A 12805-nucleotide genomic window follows, 5' to 3' on the forward strand; every position below is an offset into this window, starting at 1 on the left:
CAGAACCGCCACCTGCCCGCGCCTTCGTGGCACTGCAGTCGCACCCGGCTTCACTTCCTCACTAGCCGGCTACGCGGGCGGGCGTGACTAAGCACGCGGTGCAGCGTTGGTGTATTCTGTGGTTTGTTGTTGACGGCAAATTTCAGCAAGCATGTCATCCGCGAAACTGTAGTCTTCGCCGAGTTTTTCAGAATATCGGCAGACGATGCCAACGAGCTGCATACCTGGCTGCATAGGCGGCTATCGGAGCGATGCCGACAGGTAGGCGCACGCACCACTTTTTCTGTGCTCCCAGCAATGCGACGCTTCGCTCGGTGTGGAACAGAGCGATTCTTCGTGCTGACCGGGAACTCTCGGCGAAATCTACGGCACGCGCTCGTGCCATTGCTCCCGCGTTCGTCGTCGTCTTCCACAGCTGGCTGCGTTGCCGTTCATCATTACAGCGTGGAATTTCACTTCTCTTCTGTCGTTGTAATGGGGAGGCCGCGTTTACGGGAGTATGAGCCATTGTTTAAGGGAGTATGAGCCACTCATTGTCTTACGTAATGGACAGATTTAATTTTGAAGAAATTTGATTTTGAACAATCCCAAGCGGCAAATGGCAGGCGAAGGCTGCTAACCACACCGCCGAGCAAACTCGAGACATCGAACGCAAGTGACAACGGCGGTCTGCGGGCATACCGTCAGTGATGTCGTTCTCTCTGTCGCAGTCGACTGTGCGTGTAACCTCATAATTGAGAAATACGTTAATGAACCCTTGGGATTAACCCAGTGATAAACACAAGGGCCGCATGTTTCAGCTTCGCTGGTTAACCATTTTCACGGAGCGGCAGAAACCCTTTTTTTTTTTTTTTTTTTTTTGGCTTGTGTGTTCAAAGACTGCCCTCATCTTTATTTTTGTAGCGCTTCTTTGGCATGGTGAGAAGCTTCAGTGGGGATGAATATCATCCTACAATCACGCACATTGGCCAGATCTTCAGGCTCCTGAGTCTAAACTGCGTGAAACGTTAAGATGACGCGAAGAAACGCACGACATTTAGAAACGCAGCTTCTGCGCTTCGCTGTATGCATTTCTTCCTTTCGTGCAGTTTACCCTTCTTTCAGTATGAACCAACTGGCCCGATAAATCTTATTGCTGTAGGTGGATACCGCTTTCGCATGGTATCACTAATTCGGACAAGGGAGAACGCCAGTGAGCGTAAAACACGCGCAATGTGGCCGTCCACACGAGCTCAAGGCTGCGGCGAGGCGTCTGCAGTGGAGCTCGATGGAACGGCGCTGTCATCTGGCAACTGTCACAGAAGTGGCGACAGCAGCTGTAAGCGCGCGGACGGAGAGTTTTACAACTGAAGCTAGTCTAGTAGCGTTGGTCTGGCAGGAGTCACTTCAGGCCCTCCCAACCTCATCCACTCCATATAACAGTGCTTGATTTAGTCTTTCAATGGTTTATTTATGCACACATCAAGCGTTTGCAACTGGGACATCACCCTCCCGGGATTAAGACGAGCTCGGTTGCCAGACTTGCTCAGCAGTCGATTCCTTGGGTTGGCCAGGCGACAGCAAGAAGCTTGTGGGAGAAGTAGTCATGGTAGCCCCAGCACTGCTCTGGGCTGCTGGCACCATGCAGACTTTACCTAATCAAGCACCCATCCACCCTTTTTCTTGACAGAGGACGATGACATTATATGGAAAATTATCCACTTATGGCAGAGTCTTCCATTTGAGCACCACGTAAGGTGGTAGCTTGTGACTGTCTGCTGTGCAAGACAAACATTACGGTGATCCGTGTCTTCTCACTTCCACTTGACCCCAAGAAAACTTGCCTGGAGCCTTTCTGCTGCACCCTTAGTTCCGAGAGCGTGTTCAGATACACTGGCATTTCATTATCATTGCCAATCTGGCCCAGCTGAATGTTGACCGGCTTTCGTAGTGAAATCGCGTGATGCTGAAAGGTCACAAGCAGCATGTGCCAACATAAAGAAAATCCAGTGTGGCGCTAAAATGTGACTCTCAGTGCTCACTTGCGTTAAAGTCCATCCACAGAATGCCTTTTTTTCTAGCAATCTCTCTCGCCTTTGCTTGCAGCAGCTCAATGTTGACAGCGAGGTGCACAGCTCATTGCTCTTGAACTAAGTGTGTCAGGTGCAGTTCAACTTCAGGGAATACTTCATTCTTCGGCCCCCAGAAACTGCTCAGGCTGCTGCGCACAAAGAGGGCTTCCTTTTGCTGCCTCCAACCGTGAATGCTGTTCTCTTTCACACTGAACTACTGCCCCTGCAGCACAGCTGCCAGTGGTTTCGGCAGCTACGATCACTTTCCCTTTAAAGTAGCCAAATACTGCTTTTTTGGTCCTGACGTAGTGGAAAGTGTGGCCGTCAGGAAGTCAGCGCGGTTACAGTGGCGACTTATGATGGTGCAAAAACCTGATGATGATAGTGCCGAGCAATACCGAAACCTGAACTGTGAATTTGGGCTCAAGATCATTGGGATGTGATTTCATATCATAAAATCTGGAAAATAAAGAATGACTATATGTGGGTTTTTACGGTATGTCCCGTCATAAGGTGCCACTCACCATATTGCCATTCATGTGCATCGTTGGTCCGGGCTTGATTATATTGGACTCGTTTCCGTGGTGTCGCCATCGTGGTTGCCGACCACTGAGCAGAAGGTGAAGGTAGATCTTTTGCCGAGGTGGCATTTGGATGACCCAGGAAACAGCCGCTGTTGGGAGGAAGCCTATTCACCCAGGACCAGCACCTGGTCACCACTGCTTCGACGGCTGGTGCACTGTTTCACCTACACTTTACACTTGCTCTTGTCTTGTCCTGCCAGCCTTTCTTTCCCTCCATGGTCACAGCACTTGCCAATTTGCCCATTCACCCTATGAGTGGCATTCCCTGATTGGTTCTCTCATTGTCATGGACTTCTTTAATTGGTTCACTTATGTTATTGTCTCTCTCTCTCTCTTCTTTTTTCACACTCAAGCCTTGCCATGCATGGACAACCTCGTCCCGCACTTTCGTCTCGTGTTTCATGCTAGCATCTTTGTGCGCTTTCTTTTCCGCACCACTTCACCACATTTCATCATATTGTCACGTGGTAGTGACTGTGAAGAAAGCAGTCAAACTGAGAAAGACGAAACTAGCGTATTATTGGGTGAACTTGTGCCCTCAGAAACAGGCTACGCTCAAAGAAGGGCGACTGCGGCGAACACAGTCGGCGATCGTCGAAAATCTGATCAGCGGGTCAAGCGCGTCGGCTTTTATACATCAACCGTTGAATGTTCCAGACTAATTGCTGGGACCCTCGCGCCTTCCAGAAAGCTCTACATTATTCACGTCGCGCACACATGCAATCAGATTACACAAGGTTCGGTCACAGACAGTGGATGGAACCATCGATAACATTCCAGAAACTTCCCACACATGCAAGCGCGTCCTGCACTGTGCAATAACATTTGTTAGGCGGTGAAATGTGTTGCCCGATGAAGACAAGTACACATGTCAATATGCACGCACTCCACTACTGTCCATCCTTGTGTAAGACCTGCACCCCCACTTTAGAGTGCGAGAATGCGAAAAAAGTTTCACTAAGTGTAACACGCATATTGGTGTGCTACTTAATTTCCGCAAGCCACTACTAGATCGCATTAGTTGTTCTACCAATGATGGTATTATCACCATGTCCTGCACTTGGCAACAAACCTAACTCTGGTTGCAGATTCCGACAAGGTGGAGCTCGTTAGGCCTGGTTGGCAAGAGTAGCAGACAGCAAGCCGTTGCCAGAAGTTCGCTCTTAAAATGTTGGTACCAGTAGGCCACATGAGTGATTGGGTGCGAGACCACAAGCATGGGCTGAACTGATGGCCATGTGCATGAAGCAGAGCTTGATGAGCTGTCAACCACTGTCAACGCCTACCAAGTTTGTGTGTGCACTCACCGGATGAAATGGCGCAAGATCACATGTGGGCATAAAGCCACTGAAATTTATGGGGTATTACTCAAGTTCGCACATGCGCACCTGACCCTTCTTTGAATCGCATCGCGCCAGCACAGCGGCAGTCGCTCGCTAGCACTTTCGCAGCAGCCCTAACAGTCAGAGCTGTGTCCCCTAAGCCGCGGTTCGCAGTGAGTTGCGACCACAGTGCGTTCAGGCCAGGAGGACAAGGTGAGTCAACGGCGGAGCATTCTGCACGTCTGAGGCGAAAAACCGCACAATGTGGAAGCCACACAAGAGGCTGATAAGTGTTCAGTTCGCACAGAACGGATCCGCACTCGGGCCCAGGGGTGATCAGTCGCTCACGAAGGCTGAGCGCAGCAGGAGGACAGCGTGCAGCGGTCTCAGCGGCTGGATTGACATGCGGCCTGTCACAAGCTCCTCAGCTGAAAGACCAAGACACATCGGGGGAATAGCGCTTCTCCCCAAGCAACGGAGAGGAAGTGTCTCCGGTTCCAAGATAAGGAGAGATCGGGGTGTCCTGGTTGGCAGTGTCGTCGAAGAGCAGTGAAACATGTCTTCTCCCCACTACCCTTAGCGAGCAAGCACGTGAGCATCGCACAGGGTGTGCATGTGATCCCACAAACTCTAAACTGATTTTGGGCAGCACAGCCTAAACTGTCAGTGTTGCTGAATCAGCACTGCACGCGCTGTCTTCTCTTCATGACGACTGGCAGTGCATGTCGATCTGCGCAGTGGTGGAGCACGGAATGCACCCGTGGACTTTGCGATCATGAAATTTCGATTAAATTTTATTTTAATGGAGCACAACACTGAACAAAGTCAGTAAATTAATTTTCTGCTGTGTTGGTGCTCTGAAAAACAAGATTGATTTTATTATTGCAAGAGCAGTTATATGGACACTCCAGTCAAATTTATGCTGTCGGCGTTACTATGACATTCCATGTAAAGTCCAAGTGCATCGCGACTGTGCGCCTATAAGTCTGACGGAAAGCAGGAGGGTGAGCCGAGAAGGATGGTGGCTTGGTGCAGCGCCTCTCCTCACGCACGCAAGGGGGGAATCGGGGATGTGTGCACACTGGGAGAAGCTAGGTTAGTGCGCATCGCCTCTTTTACTCCAGCTTCTGCAGCTGAGTGCAGACATGTGCATCCCGTCTTGGAGGTAACTCACAGTGCGTTCGAAGGTTAGGTGGTCTCGCATAGATGATGGCTTCACATGCACTCTGTTCTCACGCACCTAGTTTGCATTGAAGTAAGAGGCAGCATGAAGGGAATTCACTCGCTCCTGCTGCACGCCAGGGTTCTGACGACGAGTGTCCACGGTCATAGAGTGAGCTGTTTCCACGCTTGCCTGTGTGCACAGGACAACGTACTTATTAAGCTAGTTCGGAAGAAAATGTTTAGAGCAGTTTATGCAGCTGATAAAACTTGTATCTTTGCTTCATATAGCTGTCTAATAATTTGCTATCATAACGTTCGGGTGAAGACCCGAACGTTGACTGTCTTGTTGCAACTAGTTTCTTGCGCTTTTTTTTTTTAACTGCCCAGTTATTTGGACCTTTTTGCAGCATTGTTTGTGTCCTTAAAATCAGTCAGTGACTGTAACTGTGTTCATAGTCAACTGCCAGTTGGATTAATTTGCATAGCTGTCTGGGTGCTGTTCAAGGCTTGAGTCAGTAGCCATAAGACTGCCCACACTCGGTAAAAAGAAAAAAGAAACTAAAAGAAAAGGGCAGGCCTTACATGAGCAAATATAGGCATTTGCTGAAACTGTGGCTAGTCCATAAATTGATCCGAGTCTGTAGTGGTGGTCCTCTGCATGCAGGCGTTGATCTACCAGGTCGAGGTGGTTCACGTGAACTGCCTGACTCACACCATCTCTCATCTAATGGCTGAACTGCGATCAGGCCGAGTCCCTAACCCCACCCAGTTGGTCGAGAACCTCAAGAAACTCAGCGGCAATGCTCAGGTAAGCGACAACTCCCTCGAGCACCATTTCGTTCCACGTTAGTGGCTGCTGCACATCCATTTTGACAAAGTGTACTTCTAGCTGATCATGCCCGACAAGCCATGAAACACAAAAAGAGCTCAACAGCATCAAGAATATGTCTTTGAAGTATAAGCGAAACTTCAAAAATTGGCTGTACACTTCTTGAAAACTTCCTGTAGCTGTGCTAACGCCAATGTAGTAGTGGTCTCGAAGTTGCTGAAGGAAGTTTTTGATAACTTTTTAGACCTTTATCTGTGTTTGCCTGTTACTTCAATGCCAGTGACCACATTTATTTTTTATGAGAATGAACAGGAAGTAACCATTATATAAACATAAAAAAATGTAAACGGGGCAAAAGAAAAACTTTCCCCACAGTAGGATTACATCTCGTGTTCTCTCATTGGTGAGCCAGTTGTTTTAACCATTAGACCCCCCCCCGTACCTCAGTTGGGAGTGACCGAACAATGGCAACACGTGCAGCTTGGCATAGGTCCGGCTTTGCATATCCTATGCAGGAAGAGTCTGGCATTGCTTGTACACCCAAGTCCTCTTAGCATGATTAAACCTGTGAGACATTACGTTATGTACATGCACTGCAGACGGGACATGCAAGACAATGGAGGTCAAGACAAACTTCTCTTGTCATATTGTGTGCCTCGTTTCTGGTACACGTTGCATAATGCAATGTCAACTATGCGTCAGTCCGCTCTCCTGATGCACATGTGTGTTGCAAGATATGTAGGCAAGTGAGCACTCTCCACACATATTTATGTGTGGAGAAGAGCATGAGTGCTCTGTTCTGTATATAAACACATCTGTCCAAGAAAAGGTAGATTCTTGTTGCCTGTTGTTATTGCATGTCGTTTCCTCTTTTTTTGCACTTTCAATGTGGCTACATTTGTGCAATCCACAAAGTCTGTTTTGCTAAACACAATTGAATGGCAGGGTTTTAGTCTGTGTGGACAATCAATGCAATGCAACTTTCTAATGTACAAGAAACCAAACCTTTCTAGTACATTTTACAAGCTTTAGAAACCTAAATGTACAACATACATGCAAGTATTCTCGGTCAAAAAACAATAAGTACGCCTTTGATGTGAGAGCTATATAAACATTTGAAACACCTCCTGCCGCAAATGTAATTCAACATTTCATAATACAGTACACCTTCATTAATTAACTCCAGTTAATTAGATTGTTCGATTAATTCGGTCCCAATCAAAGGTCCTAGCCAGCACCCATGCATTTCTATGGGCCCAAACTTTTGTTATTTAGATCCTCAAATTGGCCTTTGCCAGATAATGCGAAATTGAGCAGTCAGCACACACCCGCCTGACCCCTATAGTGACCCCAATACCGAATCCTATAGTGGTAGCATCTGTACCAGTGGAGCCAAGGGTACAGTGAATGCGTCGAACAGACATCATCTCTTGTCAAAAATGCCCAATTTGTACCCTCCCTAGAAACAATTTCAAGCAAAAGCAGTAGCTCACAATGTCTGATTACGGTATTTACCCGATTCTAACACACGCCTTTCTTTTTTTTACTTTTCTTTTCTTTAGAAAAATGTGTCAAAAATTGCCTGTGCAGTGAAGCTGGGCATGAAACCAAAACTGCCTTCCCAATGATTGTATGCTTTACCTCACATGGGTGTATTGTGGCAGAGCTAACTTCAAAAACTGTGTAGCAAAGCAGACATGAAAAAAACCGGCTGCCTTTATGCAACTTGCTAAAAATCGGGTGCGTGTTAGGTTTTTACTTCATTTACGAGCTTTGATTTCATTCCTACGTTAGTTTACTACTTTGAATTCATAGAAAGCATGCGTGTATTTGATTTGGGGGTGTGGTAGGATAGGGCAAATACTGCCAAAAGAAATAATGGTGTGTTCTGGAGTTTATTCCTAATCTTGTTTGATTCGACCCACCTGATAATTTGATCAATTTTGCTGGTCCCGTTAGGGACCAGCAAAACTCGACTGTAAGCCAGTATGTGTACATACCTTTCAAACCATTTCAAGAAGTTTTCTAGAAGTTTTGTGTTTCATATGAAGGTTTTATGGCAATGCTGCTAAAAGGGAACATGGCAGTAGAATAGTTGATTTGGTCTAATTTTGTTATTAATTCTTTTCCCTGGTTTTCCGATCATTCTTTCTATCACAGTGAAATATTATGAAGAAATGCACACTAGAAGGGAAAATAGCACTTAAGTGCATTGCCTAATGACATCTTATCAGCAGGCGATACCCTCCTGTCAAACAAATTGCGAAGAACTTGTATATTGAATGACGTATGAGATCATGATCAGTTCTTTAGAACTTTGAAATTGTTAGTCGAAAAAAGATCTCAGTTCAAGGGGTTCTGCAAACATCTGTGAGCGTTGTGCAAGGCACTTTGCATGATTCCATGTTTTCAGACGCTTTTTAAGCTGGAATTAGTGTGCCTTAATATTGTGATATTTTCAGGCTGAAGTACAGACAAACTCTGTGAGTTTGAGAGCCAGTACATGTGGGCATACCTGATGCCTAGTAGCGTTGAATAGAGCATGTGATACTTTAATGCTAATTTATGTCATTTGAATTATGCATTCATATTATTCTAATTCTTGCATAGCCAACCTTTGAAAAATTGTTACCATTGATCTTATAGATCCGACAATTAAAGGCTTTCACATACTTGAGCCATATTGTGAAAGGAAATTTTGTCTTCCACCAAGAACAGCATGAAGCAACAGAGAAAACTGATACAGGTTTCTCAGCAGAAGAAGCTCCTGTGTTGAAAAGTTTGTCCTGATCTGAGGATTGAGTTTTCTTTTGACTGCAAATCTTTCTTTCTGAGAAACCTGCATTGCTTTCCTCCGCAGCTTGGTGCTACAGTCAGGTGGATGACAATTTTCTAGGGGTGTGCAAATACTGGAATATTCGATTTTGGATTAAATAGCGAATGTTTGAATTATTTGATTCACAAATCGAATGGGTCTAGTATTAGATTTTTTAAATGTTTTTGGTAGCTACAGTGAATGGCCATAATCAGTGCCTTGACGCAATATCTGTTGGTACAAGGATTAACCAGGTCGACTAGAATTATCGAAACGATTAACGCTATGCGAACAGAGGGTACAACAAAAGCAGCATGTGTAAAGAGCACGGAAGCACATGTGAAGAATGTACCGATTAGCCACTGCAAGGCGTGCTAATTGTGTCAGATATGTGAGTTCGTTGTTGTTATCAGTGCTGGGAAACTAATTTGGTGTCCCCTTAATAAGACTGGAACATATTATAGTAAAGCATACTACAGAACATTGCCTGCAATATTATTGGCCTTAGTGGGTTCAGTTCAGTATAAGCCTCACCAGTTCTTACTGCTGAGGCTTATATAGTGCTGACTAACGGCCACGTCCTCTGCTACAGAGGTTTTCCAGACAAGAGAGAATATAGAGTAGGATTTCTAGTCCATAAGGACATAGCGGGCAACATTGACAAATTCTACAGCATTAATGAGAGAGTAGCAGTAATCGTAATAAAGCTGAATAGGAGGTATATAATAAAGGTAGTACAAACCTACGCTCCAACCTGCATTCACGATGGTGAAGGAATAAAACAGTTTTATGAAGATGTTGAATTAGCAATGAGAAAGGTGCAAACTCAGTATACTGTAGTCATGGTTGACTTCAATGCATAAGTGGGGAAAAGGCAGGCTGGGGAGCAAGCAATTGGCAACTATCGCATCAATCCTAGGAAGACTAGAGGAGAGATGTTGGCAGAATTTGCAGAAAGGAATAGGTTCTGAATAATTAATACCTTCTTCAGAAAGCACTACAATAACAGGAAGTGGACTTGGAAAATCCCTAATGGAGAAACAAGAAATAAAATAGATTTCATATTCTCTGCCGATCCCAGCATAGAGCAGGATGTAGAAGTGTTAGGTAGGGTAGGCAGTGACCATAGGTTAGTGAGGTCTACGATTTCGCTAAATTTGAAGAGAGAAAGAGCGAACTTGGTCAAAAAGAAAAAGGCTAATCTAGGTGCAGTAAGGGTAAAAGCAGACCGATTCAGGTTGGTACTACTTGCAAATATGCAGCCTTAGAACAGAGAGATGGAATATGACATAGAGGCACGAAGCAAGAAACATTTAGGCGTGGAAACTCTGCGGTTTGCGGTGATCAGAAAAGGTCACAAATCCACGGAGCAACTATCATGCTGGTGGCACCTGGCGACTGATAAAGAAATACCGCCATTTTGGTTGCCAAGGCAACCGGTTGCATGTGTTGCTTGCGTTTGGCCGTGCGCTTCTTTAGTGCTGGTAACCTCAACAGCAACAAATGCTACGCTTCAACCATTTGAGCACAGTAAAAAATCAAACGCATTCTTTTCAATGACCTCTATAATAATATGATCTGTAGCTTCTGGTTGTACGTGGCGCTATTGTTTGCCTTCAATTCACTTTGCCTTCAATTTCTTCGAGTATATGACCAGGTTGATTTTCCTCAAGCTCATGGGCCTCGCACGCTGTATGAACATCGCTGACGTTCACCATCGTAAATGTTCCTGGCTTGTCATGTATACTCATTCTTGATCTTTTAACGGTCACAAGACTGATATTTGATGACTCTTCCCAGGAAGTCCGCTTCTTTTTCGAGGATGTCAAATATGCTGGTGATGTAATAAAGATGCAGGGAACAGCTTTTGGACGAAGTCCAGGTTCTTTTTGGGTGGTCCAGGATTACCTCGCCTCTAAGCTCACCATAGTATTTATCCCATTTCATCATGTTTCTCCTGAAGTGCTTTTTGCAGACGTAATCTTTCAATGTGGGTTGACAGCAGTTCCCAGGAATCACCGCAGCCCATGCTTGCAGACGTTCAGGATTCACCTCTTCACCTTTTCCCTCGAAGACATCTACCCGCTTTTCCGGTTTTCAACGAAAGCAAGATCAATTCCAAAACAATTCCAAAGAAGGGGGCATTTGCGTGTAGCAGCGCTGTTAGTATTACCGCCCTCTAACAGACACCGACTGTTGCTGTTTGGCTTTTAAGGCCGCACAAACACAATGTTACGGCATGCCCGCTGAAGCGAACGTCTGTGTTGTCTCGTCTGCTTTGAGCGGAGGGCACAGGTGCCGCCAAAGGGAGCACGCTCAAGCGGTCTGCCCAGGCGTCTGCTCTTGTTTTTTTTTCTATGGCTTGCATAACGCTCCACAAGGCGCCGCCACTGCATGCCCCCCCTTACCCGTCAGCGTATGCTATTTTTGTGACTTTACGTGGTCGCTTGCGTGCGCCCACGATGATGGGAGTTTCAACTCCTAAATATTCTTCCTCCGTGCATAGGGGTAATGAAGGAAACAGGAACTAGGCTGGCTTCAGAAGCAGCAATCGATGTGGGTGGTAAGGCACCAAGGCAACTAGTAGGTAAGCTCTCCCAAGTTACAAAGGACCTAGTAAAGAAAAGACAAAGAATGAAAGTGTCCAACCCAAGAGATCAGATAGAATTCGTGGAATTGTCGAAACTGATCAACAAGGAAAAAATTAGGGGTACAGTAAAACCTCGTTAATTCGAAGTCATTGGGACCACAAAACATCTTCGAATTAAGTGGGTTTTCAAATTAACCGAACATACAAAAAAATGCAACCCAGGCAAAAAATTTTGCTGCGGGAATGTGCTACCTTTATTCAGTGATTTTTGGATTACTTAAAGTAATCAAAGATGCTGGTTTGCCGCGTCTTCTAGTTCGAGGTTCCATGGGTCATGTTTTCTACTTGGCCAACTATGTAAAGCATTTGAGAATTTCCAACATAGCACTCAACAAAACTGTGGATAATGTTCAGCGATCCGATAACTTCCCCGAGAGTGGGTGCTCGGGAGGGCTCATTAGCGTCGTCGTCGCTGTCATTGCACATAGTTGCATCAGCGGTAGCTTCACTCTCCAAGTCTGAGTAGCACGTTTGTTGTTCATTTTCAAAGTTCAGATACTCAGCGAAGCCGACTGCACCGGATTCGCTGTCCTCTGCGCAGAGTGCATTGACACAGTCGCAATACTCGGCTCCTTCTTCATCAAGTACACACGAATAGTCGGCAACAGCATCGACGGTGCTTTCCATCGAGAAGCCAGCGTGTTCAAAACACCGCATGATCAAAGTGACTTGCTTCCATGCATACACAATAAGACATATGGCCCCCAAGAAGTCGATGGAGTACTCCTTGCCGTTGTCGTAGCAAAGGAGCATGCACTTGAGCAGGTGGTGGCGGTAAATCTTCCTCGTGTGGTGAATGACGCCTTGGTCTATTGGCTGCGAGATTGACGAGGTATTCGGAGGAAGAAATACCATCCTGATAGCTTTCAGGTGTGGGATGTCACCATGCGCCAGGCAATTATCAACAACGAAGAGTACATTACTGCCTGTGGCTGCGAACTTGCAGTCAAGCTGCCGAACGTAATCTTTAAATATTGCGCCTCTCAACCAGGCTTTCTTGTTGTGCCAGTAGATAAGCTCATCCCTTGGTGGCAGTCGTGCATTTTTAAAGCAGCGAGGCTTTCCACTCTTTACGACTACAAGTGGCGGCAGCTTGTGGTTACCGCACATGTTCGCGCCGAACAAAACGGTAATTCTTTCCTTGCCCTGCTTTCAACGCTTGATTGCGGTGTCCTTCGCTGTGAACATTTTTGTGGGCAGCATCTTGTAAAAAAGGGCTGCCTCGTCAAGGTTGTACACATCGTCTGTGCCGTACTCGTTAAGGAATGGAGCCAATGTGTGTTTCTTCCAGTCGTCGACGACGCTCTCGGTTGCGCTGCCGCTCTCGCCACAGACGGCTGCGAAGGTCAAATTGTTTCACTCTTTAAAATAGCTGAACCATCTATTGCTA

The 12805-nt window shown here is 46.0% G+C and overlaps 1 protein-coding gene across 2 annotated transcripts in view; it reads left to right on the forward strand.

Moving 5' to 3' along the window:
• Positions 1-12805, forward strand: part of omd (integrator complex subunit 5 omd) — an 83489-nt gene that overhangs the window by 39633 nt on the left and 31051 nt on the right. For both annotated transcript variants that reach the window (XM_050167356.3, XM_055064428.2), the window contains one exon: positions 5786-5929. In XM_050167356.3, the coding sequence (XP_050023313.1) occupies positions 5786-5929 (144 nt within the window). The remainder of the gene's footprint in view (positions 1-5785; positions 5930-12805) is intronic.

This window comes from Dermacentor andersoni, chromosome 11, assembly GCF_023375885.2.
Source record: "Dermacentor andersoni chromosome 11, qqDerAnde1_hic_scaffold, whole genome shotgun sequence".
NCBI classification, from domain to species: Eukaryota; Metazoa; Arthropoda; class Arachnida; order Ixodida; family Ixodidae; genus Dermacentor; species Dermacentor andersoni.